Raw genomic sequence first — 22,395 nt, 5'->3', positions numbered from 1 at the left:
CCTCAAATTTTTCACACACATCACAAATGACACTACAAACCTATTCCAACTTCCGGATTTCCATTCCGACCCCGATACCTAATTTTTCGCCGCCGACCAAAATCGTCCAATTTCTAACTTTCTCCAATTCAAGCCTAATTCTACCACGGACCTCCAAATTACATTCCGGACACACTACTAAGTCTAAAATCACCCAACGAAGCTAACCGAATAATAAAAATCCAAATCCAAATTTGATTACTCATAAGTCAACTTCCGGTTGACTTTTTTAACTTAGCTTTCTAACTAAGTGACAAAGTGATCATTTCACTCCAAAACTACTCTGAACCCAAACCTACCAACTCGATACAACTCAACACAGCTGAACAACACATAAAGAAACAGAAATGGGGGAAATAGGACTATAACTCTCATAACGACTGACCGGGTCGTTACTGTGAGCTATATATATGTGGGTTTGCGCATGTGGCGAGACTAGGCAAGAATATTATTATGCGCGTGCGGCACGAAAAGGCCAAACTTTACTTTATTGTTGTGCACGTGACAAGACAAGGTGGGCTATGTAGGGGATGATTTGTGATGACTTGTGATGGCCTAGGGGCATTGTTATTGATGATGGTTGTGTAGTAGTGTGCCTACCTTGTGTGAGTTATGCATTTTATGTTTTGTTGTATTGTTTCCAATGTGCCATTTGTTGTCTCTGCTCTTACTTGTTGACTCGAGTTGTGATAGAATACTTGCACAAGCATACACATGATTAATCACTCATATCGGCTTAAGAAGATGAATCCTGATGTTTATTAATTATTTACATCTATTCTCATATACTTGCCTTCTGTGTGAAGTTGTACTATTGGCACGTGTGTTGTCCTTGCAGTTATGAGTTATTGTTATTGCTGGCACGTGAGTTTTTCGTGCAGATATGAGATATTGTCACTCCCTTAGCACATGAGTTGTCGATGCAGTTGTGATTTGTATTGGGGGCACAAGATGCCAAGTGATTAGGGTTCATTAATTGGGCCCCGTGATTGGTGACTATGAGGTGTGGTACCTCAGGGAAATTCTTGAATAAATCTTGTGTGAAAGTGGTTATTCTTATTGAGTTGTTACTTGTTTTCTTTACTGGGTCTCATCGGACTTAAACTATGTTCAGCTTTCTCTACGACGTTACTACCTGTTTGTTGTTCCCTGTTGCTAATTGTTGTTTCTAGTTTTCTATTGCGAGTATCGTTTTGTTATTTTTTATCATGCTTAGCTTTATATTGATAGTGTTCTCTATTAGTTTCATATTCATACTTGTATAGGTTATTAAGTCTAGTAGGTGTCTTGACTATCCCTCGTCACTACTCCACCGAGGTTAGTCTTGATACTTACTGGGTGTTGCTGTGGTGTACTCATGCTACGCTTTCTGTACATTTTGTGCAGATCCAGGTACTTCGGAGTTTGTTGATCAATAGATAGCTGATCAAATATTGCTGTGGAGACTTCAAGGTATACCTGTCGTCGCGTTCGTAGGCGTCGGAGTCACCTTTTGAAATTTATTTTGTACAGTTTATTTTTATTTCGGAACAGTTGTACTTAGAGATTTTGCTAGTGAACTTAGTAGAGCTTATGACTTGTACTGCCGATTTTGGAATGTTGTATATCATGTTGGAATTGTTGGCTTTATATAGAAGTTTTTGTTTCATGTTTAATAGTTGTTGGTTAAATTTCACCGTCAATTCAGTTAGTGTTAGGCTTACCTAGTCTTAGAGACTAGGTGCCATCACGACATCCTACGGAAAGAAATTCGGGTCGTGACACTTTCATATGGAATGAAATCTACTTGAATTATTTCTCCAAACTAAATATCCTCATATATATTTGGTTCTATCATAGATGTAGTTGACGGAAAATTTATATCGGTTCCAACCTCCTTTTTTTATATAAATATATAACATAGAGATCTCTTCATTCATACTTTCAGGTATTTGAACCTCTCTTGAGATTTTATGAAGCATTATGTCAGTGATCTTCTAGGTCACTTAGCTCCTTATTATGATCATTTTGATCATTTGCTCATATTCTTTATCAAGAATTTTATTTGAAACCGATTTCTCTATATGCTTTAAACGTACCATAGACTTTGTCCTTCTAGGACTTATTCTAATAGGAGCATTTACAATAAGAATATAGTTACTTTCTTTGGGTCAACAAATGCATCTGGCATGTTTTGCAATTAAGTTCATATTGTCTTATTCGAGGATCTAGATGTACAAATGATAATTTATTCCACGTAACTTTTTCTCAACTTTTATCCTATCTCCCCCTCATGTTTGAAAAACTAACTTGCTTCCTCAACTTTGGAAACCCACTTTTGTGTGTTATGGTATAATCAAAATATACACCGCACATTATTATTATTATTAATAATAATAATAATAATAATAATAATAATAATAATAATAATAATAATAATAAGATAGAATTATTTTGGTTCCTGATCCTGAACCATTTGTGAGGGGAGAATGTAATATATTTTCGTATGTAACGTATATCAAACTGATATAGATAACTTTGTTCTCATAAGCAATAGTTTAACTATTAAGTGGAGACACTCAATAAATTATTTTGCTAAACCATCTGAGATGTAAAACAACTTATCAAGATGAACTGTCTTGAGTAGAAAATATGAAAATTAAGCTCGAAATTAAATTATTGAGCAAGTTACCTCGCAAACACCAGCTTGCGGTTTAATAATAATTGCAAGTGTAACCATGTCATAGATGCATCTTATGTGGTATACATGGCAGGTGAATGAGCCCATATTCATCTTTGATATTTCCAGCCGTCATGGAATTCAATCCTAATTTTAGTTGGCCTATTAGTTAATGAGAACAAGCAACATAAGAGAATTCGTAGAGAACTTTCTAGTTCTTTAATATTTACCCACGTGAATTCTATTTTATTTGATCACACTTAAATTACCAGGCTAAACCAATTATGCCAACTGAATAAATTATCAATACTGATAAACTTCAGGTTTACACCATGACGTGTTCAAATATCAATAAACTCCGAGTTTATTATGATATGAATTTTAATATCAATAAATTTCTACTATATTGTGACATTCTTTTATTTGTGTAGTAAAAACTTGAGAATAAAACGGGTATATTTTCACTCACATATTACCCTGCTATAAGTTGTAGTAATAGATGATATTGCATCTTCCCTTTATTTATAGTCTCAATATAACCAATCGATTTCGCGAATACTTTAGAACTTCAATTAGTTTCTTTGAGACTTACTACGATACAATACCTTATTGATAATCAATTTTATTTCTCCAAATAATATAATTGGCTCTTCTAGAGCTCTCAATTGATTTTGTACTGTCACATATTCATCAACATTATATGGTGAATTAACGAGAAAGTTATACCATTATGGTCATGGTCAAAATCATTATACGTAAGATATCTTGCTTCCATTACTTTTTCCCTGTAATAATCACATTGTCATAATATTTAGGTATAATCACAATAAGTATGTGATCAATGACCATTCAAGTCATAAAATGAAATTATTTTCTTGTTTCATCTCAAACCTACTTCTAGAGGTAAGTGTAGTATATTCACTACCACTAGCATGTTCATATTCTTCCAAGAATAAATATGTATTCATAAATCACATGTTGTCACATTCACCTCATGATTGAGTCATAATCATCTATATGTGCTTTATAAAATCTCTTGTTAAATCGATGACAAATATTACTTTCACATAGTGAATGATTATTTTGAGAATCCTTATTATTCTCATTACCATAATGATGACGAATATAATTTCGTCTATTGCCAGGTCCATATCCATTAATACCTTCACTGATAATAATTTTATCTTCTTTCAGACTTATTATATATTGCTACCACGTTCTCTTAAGGGAACGAGAATGAAACAAATTCAATGGGACGGGTTTCCACTTCTTGTGCTCATAATCATACATGAATTTGATCATGGCAAGACATAAATTTTTTACCACTTTGGGTGGTTACAGTTTCTCACAAACTCTATTAGAGTTATAATAAAAAATTATTGTCTTTACTTGCATTTAAAATCAAAATAGAATTCAAGAATTTAAAAGAGAAAAATAAGGTAAAATACTTACCTTAAATTCAGAATTTATTCCTGAAGGAAGTTCATGGAACAATTGACAATCATTATGCTCAATATTATATACAAGTTGAGCTCAGTGTACGTATCCCAGAGCATGTGACCAAAGCATTTGCCTAGTATATGAATATCAATGCATTCACGCAAAAGCCATGTGTTATAAAACAATAAAAGAAGAAAAAGAGTATTACAGAGGAAAGCACAGAAGGAATTCTTATTGATTTTGTGATGAATTACAATGGAATAGAAACCCTCTATTTATTTATAGGGAAAAAGTGAGTTGCCTACCAAGTAACAAACCCTAAAATCTCTCTAAAATATAGACATTCTCCTTAAATATAATTTATAACATTAACAAAACTATTACTCCATTATCCAGCACATTAGTGATTTTTCCATAAATTTTTTCTCAAAATAACTTTTTTCCAATTTTCTTTTCCAAAGTTAAAAATTGTTATTATTATTTTTCTTTCCAAGTTAAAAATCTATCTATATAGAATAGGAGAAGCAAATTCATGTTATTGTGCCAAGTGTCAAAACAGAAAATAAACATGTGTTCAATTTTAGGACAAACCTCCAACTAATTTGGAGGTTCAAAAATAATTTAAAATAGAAATTTAAAAATTTGCTAATTCAGTTTACATCAACATATGAGTCCCATATTTAAAAAAACTATTTTTTTTTCTTTTTGAAAAGAAGTTCACTACGTTTGAAACTTCCGATTCAGTTTACATACATTCAATCCCACGTTTGTAGGAATTTTTTTTTAATTTGTTAAACTTGAACATTTAATAAATAAAACTACTTTCATCCACGTCTAGAATTGATTCCCATATCTGGAATTGACTAATTCAGTTTACATTAATATTTGAATCCCATGTTTGTTGTGCTTTTTTTTTTTTAAAAAAAACAGAAGTTCACAAAGTTTATAACTTCCAATTCAGTTACCATCTATATAGAGTCACACGTTTGTTGGGATATTTTTTTTAATTTTTTAAAACTAAAAAAATTAATAAATAAAATTACTTTGATCCACGTCTGGAATTGACTCCCATGTTTGGAATTAGTTGGTTTTAAACAATATAGATAGATTTCACATAGAAACGGGAAGAAAGATTTAAAAAAAACACGATCATCTTTCCAAACGTGTGTATCATAACCTAACTCTATAACTTATCCACTTTCTCCATAACTACAAATAATATTTTATGCGGTTTCTCTTTTTAATTTCTTTTCCATTCCCTTTTTACAGAACTTTGCAAATATGGCTACAAAACTTCATGGGATTAGACAAATTTCAAGCCACTTGATGCAATGGAATTTGAAAGTTAGAGTAGTTCGAATATGGAAAATCCATGTTATTGTGCCAAGTGTCAAAATAGAAAATAAACATATGTCCAATTTTAGGACAAACCTCCAACCAATTTGGAGGTTCAAAAATAATTTAAAATAGAAATTTAAAAATTTGCTAATTCAGTTTACATCAACATATGAGTCCCATGTTTAAAAAAACTATTTTCTTTTCTTTTTGAAAAGAAATTCACTACGTTTGAAACTTCCGATTCAGTTTACATACATTTAATCCCATGTTTGTTGGAATTTTTTTTTTAATTTGTTAAACTTGAACATTTAATAAATAAAACCACTTTCATCCACGTCTAGAATTGATTCCCATATCTGGAATTGACTAATTCAGTTTACATTAATATTTGAATCCCATGTTTGTTGTGCTTTTTTTTTTAAAAAAAGAAGTTCACAAAGTTTATAAATTCCAATTTAGTTACCATCTATATAGAGTCCCACGTTTGTTGGGATGTTTTTTTTTAATTTTTTAAAACTGAAAAATCAATAAATAAAATTACTTTGATCCACGTCTGGAATTGACTCCCACGTTTGGAATTGGCCGGTTTTAAACAATATAGATAGATTTCACATAGAAACGGGAAGAAAGATTTAAAAAAACACGATCATCTTCCCAAACGTGTGTATCCTAACCTAACTCTATAACTTATCCACTTTCTCCATAACTACAAATAATATTTTATGCGGTTTCTCTTTTTAATTTCTTTTCCATTCCCTTTTTACAGAACTTTGCAAATATGGCTACAAAACTTCATGAGATTAGACAAATTTCAAGCCACTTGATGCAATGGAATTTGATAGTTAGAGTAGTTCGAATATGGAAAATCCCGAATGGCTTCAACCCAGAAATACCATATTCTATGGAGTTGATTTTACAAGATGAAAAGGTAACATCTTTATAATTGCTTTTATTTTTGTACTTCCTCTTCTCTGCTGCTATGGTTGATAAAGTTTCTAAACTTTTGAAGTACATGAAAATGCAAGCTGAGATTATTTGCTTCGTACCCTTATTTCTCTATCGGTTTGTGTGACGACCCGACCCGTCGTCACGTGAGTTACCGCCCCGTTTCCCCCATGTTATGCTCCTTCATGTTTCATTATCAGTATTTGATGTGTTAGAGGTTGTTTGGAATGGTTTTGATAAGAAATGAGACACTTAGTCTCTTTAAGGAAGGCTAGTTTTGGAAAAGTCAACCGGATGTTGACCTATGAGTTAGAGGGCTCGGATGGGGATTCCGACGATTCGGTTAGCTTCGGGGGATGATTTGTGAGTTAGGAGTGTGATCGGAAGTAATTTTGGAGGTCCGGTGTAGAATTAGGCTTGAATTGGCGAAGTTAGTATTTTGGCGAATTCCGGCGGATAGGTGAGATTTTGATCCGAGGGTCGGAGTGATATTCCGAGAGTTGCAGTAGCTTCGTTAGGTGATTTTGGATGTGTGTGCAAAATTTCAGGTCATTCGGAGGAGTTTTGGTTGGGTTTTTGATCGAATGCGTGTTTCGGAAGTTTTAGAAGAATGCTTGAATTCGATGAGAAATGATGGTTTTAGTGTTGTTTGAGGTGTTTTGATGATTGGAGCAAGTTAGAATAAGGTATTGGATCATGTTGGTGTCTTTGGTTGAGGTCCCGAGGGCCTCGGGGTGATTTCGGATGGCTAACGGGATGAAAATTTAAGTTGGAGATTGCAGGTTCATATCTGATATCTGGTATTTTCGCTTCTGCGGAAACGGACCGCAGAAGCGGTTCCGCAGAAGCGTGAGGAGGGTCGCAAAAGCGGCTTATGGCCTAGTAGGGTAGTTTCGCAGAAGCGGAATTTTTTCCGCTTAAGCGAGTCCGCAGAAGCGGACAGGCGAACGCAGAAGCGGTTTTTGTGCTGGAGAGTTAGTTCCGCAGAAGCGAACATTATGTCGCAGAAGCGGCCTTGGATTTTTAAATGAAATTCCGCAGAAGCGGAAAAATTACCGCATATGCGGTAGTCGCAGAAGCGGAAATAACTGATCAGAAAGGGTTTTAATTCCCTTCGCGAAATATTTACAGAATACATATATCAACTTCGGACTTGGGGTGTTCTTGAGCGATTTTGAAGAGGAAATTCAAGGTCTTCGATCAGGTAAGCATTCTTGAACTTAGAACACAATTTTATCATGCAAATACATGAAATTAGGCTGAAAACTTAAGGAAAGAAGGTCAAAAATGGTGGTTTAGGGCTTAAACCTAAGAGAACAAAAATGAGAATTTGAAGGGTCATTTGGACTCGGATTGTGGTAAATTTGATATGTATAGACTCGTGGAGAGACGAGAAATCCGGTGATGTAAATTTTTGTAATTTTTAGAGATGTGGGCCCGGGGCTCGGGTTTTGCCAACTTCGTGATTTTCGATGTTTTTCGAGTCTTTTCGATTGGGTTATATTCCCTTAGCATATTGTGACGTATTCGTTGTGGTTTTGGTCAGATTCGACGCACGAAGAGGTGAATTCGAAAGGCAAGGGCACAGCAAGCTAGGACCTTGGCCGGCTTGAGGTTAGTAATAAATGTAAATGCTGTGTTGAGGGTTTGAAACCCCGAATTTGCACAATGTAGTGCTATGTAAGGTGACTTGCACGCCGGATAACGGGCGTGGGGTAGAGCACCGTCGGGGATTGTGACTTGGTCCGTCCCGCTTAATAAAATTACTACCTAATTTTTTGTAGTTTTGTGGTATCCTTATAAAAATGGATTAATTGTCATAATTGGGCTTCGTGCCAACTACTTGAATCCTTCAGGGATTATTTTTACTAGTTTCTTACCCTATTTCTAGATACTGAACTCAGTCCTGGTATTTAACACTGTTTTGTAAACTCAGCCATTTTTTCTAGAAGCAGAAACTAAAGTAATATTTTTAAATGAAGTCTGGGCTGAATATTTTTATATTATTGTGCCGAAAGGCTTATGTGATTTTGGATTGAGTATGGGATCGGACTGCACGCCGCAGTGGTATGATAATGATATTGATATGAGGCCGAGGGCCTGTTTGATGCCTCGATATGGCTTATTATTGTGCTTGGGCCGTAAGGGGCCCCTCCCGGAGTCTGCACACCCCCAGTGAGCGCCATCGACGTTAAATAAATGGAGCGGGCTGCACGGCCGCAGCGGGGTACTGGAGGTACCGGTTTATGTGTTGCATTGCATACTTGATTGCCATTTACTTATTTATCGGTTGTGATATTTTTATAATTGTTTTCATTAGTTTATTGAGTTGATATTATTTAGATTGAGCTGTTGTAATTATAGCTTACTTTGTGCATGTCCAGGATTTCTTACTCTTAACCCTTATTTATGTTNAGTTAATCTCACTATGATATCATGACAGCAATAGAGTACATGCGTAGGATTTATTGAGCGCGTTTTGATCTATGGCTTCGAGCCAAGTTGGGGAGTTTGCTATTGATTAAGTTTATTGCACGGCTAGGTGCTATGTTCGTTCCAGTTTGAGGGGCGTTGGTGAGTTAGTTGTGTCTTGCGGAGATTGGGGTCGAGGATGGCTGTGAAGGAATTTATTTTTATTTTCAAAGGTTATACGGTACCTCGTATGTGTGTGAGAATCACAGAATTTCTTAAGTTGCTGCTAGTAAAGGGCGCTCGGTGTATAGAGTAGGGAGATGTGTGCTTGTAATGTGACGAAGTCATATCTTGCGGTGTCGGAGTGCTAACGAGGCACGGGTGGTTCTGTTCATTTGACCAGGCTAAATGCAGTTAAATAGAGTAAATGACTCTCGAGAATAGTACTAATGTGGTCGAGATTCTACATGTGACAATTGGGTATCTTGAATTTGTATATGTGATTAGAACTGAGTCTCCATTGGGAGAGGTCAAGATGTGTAATTTTTCTATGTCAATTATGGGCTCCTATGTAGCACTATCAGGAAGGTGCAAGTAATGGTTCGGAATTCGTAGAATGTTCTAGGATGTTTTGATTTGCGATGTAGCAGTTGGAAGGTACGAAATGGTTCGTGGGATGTGAGACAGCATGGTCTCGTGATTCAAAGTCACTCGGGATGAGTGCGGATGGATGGTGTTATATGTTGAATGCAGTTACTATTATTTCTAGGGCAATCAGGGTAAGTCGAAAGAAGATAGATTGGTTAGCCAAATATCTGTTGGCATATTGGTGGTAGAGATCAATTCCTTCAGCATGATCAGGTTACGCGTGTGATTTGCGGCGGTTCAGCTGAGGCCTGTCGTCCGCCGTAAACGATGTTATTCGAGAGTACTCCATTATTATGGGTCTGTGACGTGTAGGCGGATCCCGAAAGGGTTATGGTGGGTTAGACCACTACTTAGAGATTTGCATATTCTACGGTTATGAGAATTCACCTGTGTGTTGCTATGGTTCTCCTGAAGTGAGTTAAGTGGAAAGTTTGACATGATGAAGTGTTAATCTAATAATGGATCCGAAGCTGTGATGAAGAGCGTGTTCTATCGTATGTTGGCATGCTGGGTGCAATTAGTGGTATGGAATTTGAGGTGAAGATAGAGGTAACAACTCAGTATAGACAAGGATGTCACGGGCTCGGATGAGCCGGGAAGAAGTCTTGACGTTAAGGTAAATCGGTATTGTCTTCGGCGTCACCTGAGAACGGTGTTTTGTGAAAGGGCTTTGCATCCTGGTTAATGATCCTTGATCGCTTTTCAGCAATTGTGCAGTCGGTGGTTTGGGGGCACGACCCAGTTATTCGTAATGGTAGGTTGTGGGAGGGTGTCCCACAGGAAGATTGTGTAAGTATGGCAGTTAGTCACTTGATTGATTGAAGACTTGAACCAAATATGAAGGTTGCGATAATATCATTGAATTGAGAAAGATATGCCCGGAGGACACTCAGTCTATTGAGTTGTGGACTACAGATGATTTCTTCGACTATGATGGATGTTCTTTTGTGTTACGAGCGAAGGATGAGTTGTTAGGGGCCTTTGAAAGGTAATTAACCTAGTTCAGTGCGAGCAGGATCAGCTTGAGGTCGGCGGATGGATTCAAATGTGAATATGTGCTCTATGTCAGGCCAAACGGGTTCATTTCAGTGATGCGCTCCTTATGGAGGAGGAGTCAGGGGGTTATTCCGTTGTTAGATATTTTATGCAGTGATACACTATGCCGTGTGGGTTTTGAGACGGTTTGAGAAAATGCTTATGTGTTGAGGATTCGCGTAGAAATGATATTCATGAGCAAAATGGCTCTCGAGATTCAGATTGTACATCGCACCTCAGTTGAGCTTGAGTTTTGGTAGCTTATAGCGCTATATGTCCCCTCAGGGACGGTATTGTGCACTTAGCATACCTGTGACCGAAATTCGGTATTTTATATTAATGAGCAATTTAGCTTGATGTACACCTCTTTAGGTGAGTGTTATGTGTGGATCGGGTGGCACGCCGCCATGAGTGTGTTATTTGGATCGGGTTGCGCGCCGCAACAGTATGATATTGAGCATGGTCTTCTATATGCTATTTTTGTATGCCTTGCTTCTTATTTTTCTAAGGAGAGCACATAGTAGTGCGTGAGTTAGGCAGTTCCTTTCAGAGTTCTTTTTCTTTTTGTACCGCGATCGTATCGGTAGCCTATCGGCGCTTTGTGGCATCATATGAGACTTTTAATTATGTCTGGGGTGGCTTATTGCCCGAGCAGTTCATACTAGGTGAGACAAGATTATTGAATTCGATCTCAGTGCAATCTGAGCAGATGAAGTAAATTAAGGGGGCTAAGACCATTATTTGGTTCAGAATGAGGTGATAGTTCTTGCCAGAAGTATAGACCCAATGAATGGTTGGTTCGGCAGTGTCATAAATTCATACAGATCTCATCCGTCGTGTCGTTATTGGAAGAATTTGAACAAGACCTATGTAGGTCATGCAGAGCATGGGATGTGTAATGATTCTCTTTGGATCCAGACATCAATTGAGCATGGTTGTCGACTTCAAGCATAGTGACTAGAGGTGTTCCAGGTGGAAGTAGTATTTAGATAGGATCGCGCGTTGCAACAAAGCCGTGTGGAAACATGACCTTGCGGGTCAAACTTGTGCGTTCTATTCTATGATGTGAGATAGGGTCTCAACCTTGTATTGTGGCAGTTCTGATGAGCTTGAGGTACCGCTCTTTCGTTTGAGTCATTTTCATGATTTGAGTATGTTCGGACCGTTTCTTATTGGTACGCGTATTACGCAAGTTGTGGCTTAGGCCGGTATTGAGGTGTCATATCACCAAAGTGGTGTGTTGGATTTGAGGATCGTTGGGGTCACTAATGAATACGAACGGATTCGATTTCAGTATGTTGGAAGGGTAATGTCGAGCTTCGACTCAGAAAAATTTGATGTAGTATTTACCAAAGGAGAAGTGGTTTCATGAATGGTTGATCTGAGAAATGGTGATGGCTTACTGCGCGTTTTAGTTAACAGTTGCAGTATATGTAAAGGTGTTGGAATGAGACTTTGGCTAATAAGAGATTTCTATCGGTACTTGGTTGTTGTGGGCAGTTGCTGTGAATGGGAGTTATCGCTGCGTGTGCTTGAGTTATTGGTATATCATATAATTGCACCCGAGGTTGCAGGCATGGTCTATTACAGCTGGTTTAGGCTTATTTTGAATATAGATGTGAGGTTCTTATCTTGTGTATGATTTCGGAAAGTGCAGGGTGGTTCTATGATTTATGGACTAGATGGATTCTGAAAATTTCAGCTATGTTGTGTTACCGGACCTATGCGAGATAGGGTGACGTGGCACCCCGGTTATATGCACGATAAAGTTATTCAGCTATTGGTTGGCTTCTAGAAAAACTCTGGGTACGCTCGAGGACGAGCGTTTGTTTAAGTTGGGGAGGATGTGACGACCCGACCCGTCGTCACGTGAGTTACCGCCCCGTTTCCCCCATGTTATGCTCCTTCATGTTTCATTATCACTATTTGATGTGTTAGAGTTGGTTTGGAATGGTTTTGATAAGAAATGAGACACTTAGTCTCTTTAAGGAAGGCTTGTTTTGGAAAAGTCAACCGGATGTTGACCTATGAGTTAGAGGGCTCGGATGTGGATTCCGACGATTCGGTTAGCTTCGGGGGATGATTTGTGACTTAGGAGTGTGATCGGAAGTAATTTTGGAGGTCTGGTGTAGAATTAGGCTTGAATTGGCGAAGTTAGTATTTTGGCGAATTCCGGCGGATATGTGAGATTTTGATCCGAGTGTCGGAATGAGATTTCGAGAGTTGCAGTAGCTTCGTTAGGTGATTTTGGATGTGTGTGCAAAATTTCAGGTCATTCAGAGGTGTTTTGGTTGGGTTTTTGATCTAATGCGTGTTTCGGAAGTTTTAGAAGAACTTAGGCTTGAATTCGATGAGAAATGATGGTTTTAGTGTTGTTTGAGGTGTTTTGATGATTGGAGCAAGTTAGAATAAGGTATTGGATCATGTCGGTGTCTTTGGTTGAGGTCCCGGGGGCCTCGGGGTGATTTCGGATGGCTAACAGGATGAAAATTTAAGTTGGAGATTGCAGGTTCATATCTGATATCTGGTATTTTCGCTTCTGCGGAAAAGGACCGCAGAAGCGGTTCCACAGAAGCGTGAGGAGGGTCGCAAAAGCGGCTTATGGCCTAGTAGGGTAGTTTCGCAGAAGCGAAACTTTTTCCGCTTAAGCGAGTCCGCAGAAGCGGACAGGCGAACGCAGAAGCGGTTTTTGTGCTGGAGAGTTAGTTCCGCAGAAGCGGACATTATGTCGCAGAAGCGGCCTTGGATTTTTAAATGAAATTCCGCAGAAGCGGAAAAATTACCGCAGATGCGGTAGTTGCAGAAGCGACAAAGGACCGCAGAAGCGGAAATAACTGATCAGAAAGGGTTTTAATTCCCTTCGCGAAATATTTACAGAATACATATATCAACTTCGGACTTGCGGTGTTCTTGAGCGATTTTGAAGAGGAAATTCAAGGTCTTCGATTAGGTAAGCATTCTTGGACTTAGCACAATTTTATCATGCAAATACATGAAATTAGGCTGAAAACTTAAGGAAATAAGGTCAAAAATGGTGGTTTAAGGCTTGAAACCTAAGAGAACAAAAATGAGAATTTGAAGGGTCATTTGGACTCGGATTGTGGTAAATCTGATATGTATTGACTCGTGGTGAGACGAGGAATCCGGTGATGTGAATTTTGTAATTTTTAGAGACGTGGGCCCGGGGCTCGGGTTTTGCCAACTTCGTGATTTTCGATGTTTTTCGAGTCTTTTCGATTGGGTTATATTCCCTTAGCATATTGTGACGTATTCGTTGTGGTTTTGGTCAGATTCGACGCACGAAGAAGTGAATTAGAAAGGCAAGGGCATAGCAAGCTAGGACCTTGGCCGGCTTGAGGTTAGTAATAAATGTAAATGCTGTGTTGAGGGTTTGAAACCCCGAATTTGCACAATGTAGTGCTATGTGAGGTGACTTGCACGCCGGATAACGGGCGTGGGGTAGAGCACCGTCGGGGATTGTGACTTGGTCTGTCCCGCTTAATAAAATTACTACCTAATTGATTGTAGTTTTGTGGTATCCTTATAAAAATGGATTAATTGTCATAATTGGGCTTCGTGCCAACTACTTGAATCCTTCAGGGATTATTTTTACTGGTTTCTTACCCTATTTCTAGATATTGAACTCAGTCCAGGTATTTAACACTGTTTTGTAAACTCAGCCATTTTTCTAGAAGCAGAAACTAAAGTAATATTTTTAAATGAAGTCTGGGCTGAATATTTTATATTATTGTGCCGAAAGGCTTATGTGATTTTGGATTGAGTATGGGATCGGACTGCACGCCGCAGTGGTATGATAATGATATTGATATGAGGCCGAGGGCCTGTTTGATGCCTCGATATGGCTTATTATTGTGCTTGGGCCGTAAGGGGCCCCTCCCGGAGTCTGCACACCCCCGAGTGAGCGCCGTCGACGTTAAATAAATTGGAGCGGGCTGCACGGCCGCAGCGGGGTACTGGAGGTCCGGTTATGTGTTGCATTGCCTACCTGATTGCCATTTACTTATTTATCTGTTGTGATATTTCTATAATTGTTTTCATTAGTTTATTGAGTTGATATTATTTAGATTGAGCTACTGTAATTATAGCTTACTTTGTGCCTGTCCAGGATTTCTTACTCTCAACCCTTATTTATGTTTATTACTTTCTGGGTTGGAAGTACTCACAGTACTCCCTGCACCTTGTGTGCAGATCCAGGTACACCACAGGGTGAGTGAGGATTTGTTAGCTGAGCAGCAGGATCTGGGAGTATCGAGGTAGCTGCATGGCGTTCGCAGCCTTGATCTCTCCCATCTATCTTTATCCTTTTATTCGCATTTTCTTTCCTAGACAGATTTGTGATTAGGTGAATATTCTGTATTAGAGGCTCATGTTCGTGACACCAGATTCTGTGGGCTGACTAGTATTTTATTTTGGGGTTTTCGAATATTAGAGATTATTTCAGAGATTTCGCACTTAAAATTGGTATTTTATTAGTGAATATTTATTTATCTATCTAGATTAATTGGCTAAGGTTGTGTACATGGTCGGGCTTGCCTAGCAGTGTGTTGGGCGCCATCACGACCGGGGTTGGGTCGTGACAGTTTGTAATATTACTTTCACAATTATTTATTAATTTCTAGCAATCCTCAAATAGATGAAACTATCTACTTGAAGTGATTATGTATTGTAGACTTATTTCTACTTCTGTTTCTGATTACCAATTTCCAGCACTAACGAATTATTACCAATATAATACATCCTAATAATTAATCTAAGGGAAAAAAAAATATTATGTTCCTCCTATATGTCTCTGAGACTGCTGCAAATTCTACAAATATGCATATTCTGTCAAAATAATTTACAATGTTTCTTGACAATTGTTTAGTCTCTTAAACTACTGCAAATTCTGTAACTATGCATATATACTTCCGTAATATGCCTATGCAAAAAGGAAGTATATAAAGTCTTCAGTTTTACTGTAACCATATGTTTTGCTTCATCCTTAATTTATAAGGTTTATTTCAATAGATTAAATGAGTGCTTTCATCACATGATCAACAATCTAATTTCATAGGAGATAAAATATTACATAGTCAATTTCCCTAATTCAACAGAATTCTATGACACTTACTTTATCTTTCCACGTAGAGGAAGCGCCCCTGTCCAAGAACACAAAGTAATATTTTGAAGTTTTGCGTGATTGTAGTTAGTGTAAGAAAAGTTGTATTGATCTTGACATAAAATTTTATCAGAAACAATGTGGGATTAATTAAATCCTTTTCTCAGTAGCTGTATATAGATGTTTGTTTCTGGTTTGTGATGTCAAATTTTATGGTTTGTAACACTTTCGTTTCTTTAATAGGCTAGGGTAATCTAAGTCAAGGGAATTCTGGAACTATTTTTATCTTCAAGGATATCATATCTTAATGCATGCTTCATCTATTGCCGGAAGTAGTCTGATTTTTAAATCAATAGGAACAAATTATATGAGTTTCAGGTTCTACGCTTCATTTTGCTCATATTTGTTAATGACATATATCTCATTTATTGAGTTGTCCATATTTGTTTAATGCAACTTTTGTGCTTTCCCATGTAATTTGCTTTTTCATAGGTTTTGTGCTGTAATCCAAGTCGTATTTATATGGTTTCAGTTCTATTATGCAGTTCTCATTGTGATTTACATTGCAGATGCAAAGCGGCTTATTGGCAAGAGGTTTAGTGATGCATATGTATAGGGTGACATGAAATGGTGGCCTATTAAGGTTTTTCTTGGACCTGGTGATAAGTTAATGATTGTTATAAAACAATAAGAGTGAAGAGATGCAGTTTGTTGCTGAAGAAATCTCTTCTGTGGTGCTGACAAAGATGAAGGAAATTACTGAAGCCTACCTTGACTCATCTGTCAAGAATCCCGTGGTGAATGTGAGTGCATACTTCACATATCCATACATTATGACATGGAATGATTTACATCTAATTATTGAGTAGCAATTTAAGTATTTGTCCAGGTAGAAGTTAGTCTTTGGAGCTGTTGATGAATCTATATTACTATTAATAATGACAACATCTTGATACCGAGAATAGAAATTATAAGTTGAAAGGTCTACCTTTATTTTTGCTGATCTCATAGTTTCTTCCAATTGTCAATTTATAGGCTCAATACTAAAAAGTTCCAAATAATTTTTTTTTTCCAAATGTTATACTTCACATTTTTCGCGCAACGCGCGGGTGGATACTAGTTATAACGATAGCCGAAGCTGCGCCTTTCTCTTTTCAGCTCCAAGTAGGTATATATCAACTTTCAACTCAAATTTTCACCAAAAACCCCAGCTAGGGTTTATGTTTAATTACAATCTCCCACATTTTCTCTGCTATTCCCAATGGCTACTCTCAGGTATTTACTCTCCGAATCATCAACGTCGCTAAAACTCGCCAATCCTCGTCCTTTTCACAACTTCCCTCCCATTTCCCATTTCCTGAGAACTCTTCACTCGTTCGTTTCCAGAGAATTCCATTTCTGTTCACGTAATTCTAGAAGTTTCTCCACTTCTCCTGAATACCTCCCCCAAGACTCTGATTCTTCCGTTGCTGCCGCTTTGAATTTTGACAGTCGCGTTCCCGCCACTATTATTACTGGTTTTCTTGGTTCTGGAAAGGTTAGAGGAATCAAACAGTTATTTTTTTTTTTTTTTAAATTTGTTTAAAAAAAATATTTTTATCAGTAATAACTTAAGTTATTGAATATTAAAACGAAACAGGAGATTTATGAAGCAATCTTAATAGTGTGGATTCATATAGCTGAGCTCATCTAGCTTCGGATCAAAGCATAGTAGTTGTTGATAGAACATTACTGAATATTAGAATGAAACATATCAAAAATATTTGTGCTTTATATTACTACATTTTTTTGTATAATGAAAATTACGTCCACTACAAAAAATTTGAACTAAATAATTGATTTTGTTAATATCACAACCCTGTTTCCTTTTTTCTTTTGGGTTTTAATTTATACGAACCAGGAATATAGTGCTTCTCTATGTTGAGTTGAAATATCTGAATTACTTTGCACATATAAGACGTTGGGATTATTATGATTATAAGAATCTCATGGCTTTGTTTCATGGATGCTCTGGCAGACTACTTTGTTGAATCATATACTGACATCTCAGCATGGGAAGCGGATTGCTGTGATCGAAAATGAGGTATTATGGGGTTTTCTTGTCTTCTCCAGCTATTGTTAACTTCTATATCCTAAGATGTTTTTCAAGTGGATGCCCTTTGACTTCCCATTTTGCATTTGATTGGTTGGTTTACATCTATTGAGTTAGATATAACTATGTTGCCCAACTTAGTCCCTTCTTAAATAAAGTAAAAAACAACCCAAACTTTCATGAGTCGGCTCACCCAAATTTGCAGCTTAGCTCACAATTTCTACAAGCACCTGTCTTAGAATGACGAACTAGCTTGATTGTTCAAGTCATTAACTTTCATTCTTATGCTTTAAAACAAAATACTACTATCAAACTTAGTAACCATTTGAGCAAAATAACAAGGATGTGAATCTAACACTAGAGCTTGTTAATTGATGTGGTTATTACATACTGTGGCAACCGAAGTTTGCCAATCTTTCTTCTGTCCTATAGTTACAAACATAATACCTGTAGGAAAATTTTTGCAGAACAATGAGCCAGTTTTCGCATTGTTTTACAAATTGCATGGCATCATTTTATAATTTGAGTTTGCTTTTGCACAGTTGTTTCCTGATTTAATTTTTTTTAATAAAGATTAGGTACTGATGCACCAGTCAGTTTCTGCCATTCTTAAATGATATGCGTCATTGTTTGTTATTTTGCGTAGACAATGTGTATTGCACATGCACCTTGCATGCTTATCATCATCCAATAACAAGTTCTTGAACTGCCTTTCACAATATGATATGGCTAGTAAAATTTGGACTATCTACATTTACTTAGATATTTATATGACTAAATCCAATTGCAGTTTGGTGAGGTGGACATTGATGGCTCATTGGTTGCTAGTCATTCTTCATCTAATGAGGACATTGTCATGATTAATAATGGTTGTCTATGTTGTACTGTACGTGGTGACCTTGTCATGATGCTTTTGGAGCTCGTTAAGAAGAGGAGAGACAAATTTGATCACATAGTTATAGAGACAACAGGTATGTGAAACTGTTTAATAAATGTAACTAACTGTTGTTGTCAAATGTGCTCACGTGCAATGAAACTCGATTTTGTTAGTAAGACCTCAAGAACATCTGATTATGAAGTACTAATCAAAAAGAAAAAAAATCTGATTATGTACTTTGGCACTTGCAAATCACTTAAATACTTCAGCGGATAACTTTGCTTGATATATGCAGGTCATGTTATGAGAAATAGCTAATGTTCTTCTATAAAGTATGTGAAAACATTTAGCAGAGGGGTTTCTTATCTCTTTTATTGACAGGATGGATTAAATTTATTTTGCCTTAAAACACATCCACATAGAAATAGATTTGCTTTAATCCAAACTGCAGCTTGATATGAATTCCTTCCTCCACCTTTAGATGATGTTGATGCAGTGATACGAACAGCAAAAAAGGGAACTTATGCATATGTGCCATTTTTTTTTATGTTTTGGTAATTATCTTTCGTGATGTTGATTCAAATAAAATTCCGACACTTAGGAGCATGTAACTTCATTTAATTTGCCAATGACTACTGCAGTTTTGTTTATTTCTGTTATCCATCTGGTCCTTTCACTCTCTTGCATGAAGCCTTAGTCGTTTAGGTCTGTTGTGACCTCCTCGGTAACTTCAATTGCGCTGTACATGGTCCGGCAAGGTTAATGTCCACTGGCATCGCTGACAGAAAAGTTTTTCAATTTTGCTGAATGTTGCTGACTAGCTTTTTGCAATGGAGTATCCTTTGTAGACCCCCTTCTTCAGGGGGTGAAACAGGGCAAAGAAAAAAATAAAACCACGAAAGGTGGGGTTCCTTAGTTTAGCCCATTATGAGGCCCCTGTAGAATGCTGGCTAAATACTCAATATGCATTTTGGTCTGACTAAATCCCTGTAGCATCTTGTTCTTCAGAAATTGAAATTTGGAACCCATGGTTTAGTGAGTGTTTATCATCTCCGAACCGTTCCTCTGAGTTGCTACTTGTTTTGCAGGTCTTGCAAAGCCTGGTCCAGTTATTGAAACATTTTGTTCCGATGAGTTGGTTTCAAGACATGTCAAACTTGATGGAGTCGTTACCCTGGTTGACTGCAAGCATGCCTTACAGCATTTAAATGAGATAAAACCCAGATTTGTGGTGAATGAGGCTGTTGAACAAGTGGCTTATGCCGATCGTATTATCTTGAACAAGGTAAGGCAGCTTCTAGCTTTGCAATTGGTCGCTCGCCTTTCCTAGCCTGCATTAGGTTCAAGCAATCCTGGGAAGCCTATACTTCAGTTTATAGCCTGCAGTAGGTCAAGCAATCTTGGGAAGCCTATAATTCAGTTTATGTTCTTCTGATTATCTTGACAGATAGACTTGGTTGCTGAAGCTGAGCTCGAAGTGTTGACAAAGAAAATCAAGGTAGAGTCTCTTCTTTTTTTTAAGCTTATTTGGTAGAGTATCTTCTTTTTTAAGCTTATTTGTCTATCTTCTGGTATTGTGGTGCTGGGAGTTTCTCGAATATAATATAAAAACACGACATGCACTGAGGGTGTTGCAATATGAGAAGCATATGAATCATTAAATAGGGTTAAGCTTGGACATCCCCTCTTACGCATGTAGTGTTAACTAATTTGCTTAATGCGAAAGAAGATAAAATTTATTTTCGAGGTTCTTCTCACTACTTTCTTACTGTATTACCTTAATTTTTTCCATAATGCTTGTCTCGATATGACTTGGTAATGCATTTTGAGCTGTTACAACCTTGAAGTCCATCTGTTTTTCTTAGTTCTGTGGTGTTCCGTGTATCTAACAGCTTTGACAATTAGGTATAAATCTGTATTGTCATTTCTGGTGGATAAATGTACTTCTTGAGTCTGCATTTAGTTATACTCTTCTCCTGTTTGATTATGACTCCTCTTTTACATACAAAGTGTTGATTGCTATAACTTTCCAGCATATCAATGGGATGGCACAAATAAAGAAGGCAAAATATGGGGTGGTTGATATGGACTTTGTTCTGGGAGTTGGTGGTTATGATCTTGATAGGTGATTCTCTTAAAGAACTTGCTTCTTAAAAATTTTCCTATTCCATGGGTCAGAATGGTATCTTGAGTTATTTTTACTGATTTTTTATGAACGTCTTGCTTTTGCAGAGTTGATTCTGAAGTTCAATCAGAGGGCTCACACTGTGGGCACCATCATGAAGATGGGCATGGTAGTGATTACTGTAACTTTTTTGAAACTTTTCTTCTTTGTTCTCATGTTCTTTCCAATGTTTTCCTGTCTTCTCTTTTTTAAGAAAAAAAAAATATATGTGCAATTAGTGTTTGATGTGTTAGATTCCTCGTTATTACTGATATGACTTCTCATCTTATCAGAAGATAGACAGGATGCTCCTACCAGTTTCTTCTTCTTCTTCTTCCGTAGCATTAATAGAAAGCCTCATTGTTTACAGGACATCACAAAGGCCCCCATCATGATCATGTGCATGATTCTGCTGTATCCAGTGTTTGTATTGTGTCCGAGGGAACCTTAGATTTAGATGAGGTATATGCTTTTTCTAGCTAGCCTTTTTTCTATTTCGAATTTTTATCCTGATTATTGTTGAGTTGCCAAGTTTGCAAATCACTGCATGCGTAAAAGTCTTGCTGCTCTGCCCATATGTAACTGCTCAGTGTGTTTGCTCCCCTGATATGCTTTACAATCAAAAGAAAAAAAGAAAAGAAAAGAAGATAAACAGAAACTGTATGATTGAAATTCTTCCTTGGCTATTTTTTGTCCAAAATTAACTCGTTGTGGATGAACAACCTTTTCGTGGGGTACATGGTCCAGGTTGATGATTGGCTTGAAAGGCTCATTGAAGAGAAAGGGGATGACCTGTACAGGATGAAGGGGGTTTTATCTGTGAGTGATTCTGAAGAGCGCTATGTTTTCCAGGTTCTCATCAATTTCTTCACGGTAGTATGTTCCATCTTGATGATCTGTTATTCTTGATACTGAATTTTTTTTTTTTTTTTTTTTCTTTAAATTTTCGAAGGGGGTACATTCGATTTTAGATGGATGCCCAGGCAAGACATGGGAACCAAATGAGAAGAGAATAAACAAGTTAGTATTCATAGGCAAAAACCTAGATGAAACAACATTAAGAAAAGGTTTCAAAGGCTGCTTAGTATGAGGAATGGGCGTATGTTATCCACCGGCAAGCTATGGTTAAGCTCAGGCATAATTTGCATTCAATTCTGTGATCTAGGGTATGATCTCATGTGGCACTGTCCTCTTGTATCTAGGTTCTCTCTCTTTCTCGTTCTCTTTTTATGGCCCCCCTCTCCCCTCTTCCTTTGGGGACTTGTCTCATTTAAAAAAATATTGGGATGAATGATGTATTGTCTCATTTGAAATGTACATTCATGTTAATTTATTCGTCCTCTCATGCTTTCTCTATCATCTTCTGTTTGTGTTATACATGTGTTTTTCCTAACACATGGGTCTGAACATGGTAGTTCAACATTTGTTAGCAAGTTAAAAAAACAGGGAAAGTGCACGGTTAGCCACTAATAACGCATGTATTTACTTTTAAGCCACGGTTTAAAATGTCTTTAGTCTTTAGCCACTGCTTTAATAAACTTTACCTGCCCGGACGAAAATACCCTCTGCTCATAAAAGTTCAGGACCAAGTGTCCTTACTTTATGAACTTGCAACTCTAAGTTCAGG

The 22,395-nt window shown here is 37.2% G+C and overlaps 1 protein-coding gene across 1 annotated transcript; it reads left to right on the top strand.

Annotated features, from left to right (window-relative positions):
• The first annotated feature begins 16,745 nt into the window (after window positions 1–16,745).
• Window positions 16,746–22,124, top strand: LOC109244508 (uncharacterized GTP-binding protein YjiA-like). Its single transcript, XM_019411611.1, has 10 exons — window positions 16,746–17,172; window positions 17,653–17,718; window positions 18,518–18,698; window positions 19,693–19,889; window positions 20,052–20,102; window positions 20,638–20,729; window positions 20,837–20,898; window positions 21,139–21,230; window positions 21,516–21,620; window positions 21,721–22,124. Exons 1-10 carry the CDS (start codon window positions 16,897–16,899, stop codon window positions 21,856–21,858), a joined length of 1,260 nt encoding a protein of 419 aa, XP_019267156.1. The 5' UTR covers window positions 16,746–16,896; the 3' UTR covers window positions 21,859–22,124.
• The last annotated feature ends 271 nt before the right edge of the window (window positions 22,125–22,395 follow it).

The sequence above is a fragment of the Nicotiana attenuata genome, unplaced genomic scaffold, assembly GCF_001879085.1.
Source record: "Nicotiana attenuata strain UT unplaced genomic scaffold, NIATTr2, whole genome shotgun sequence".
NCBI lineage: Eukaryota > Viridiplantae > Streptophyta > Magnoliopsida > Solanales > Solanaceae > Nicotiana > Nicotiana attenuata.
The sequence above is the reverse complement of the archived record's forward strand: the minus strand, read 5'-3'. Positions and strand labels throughout refer to the sequence as shown.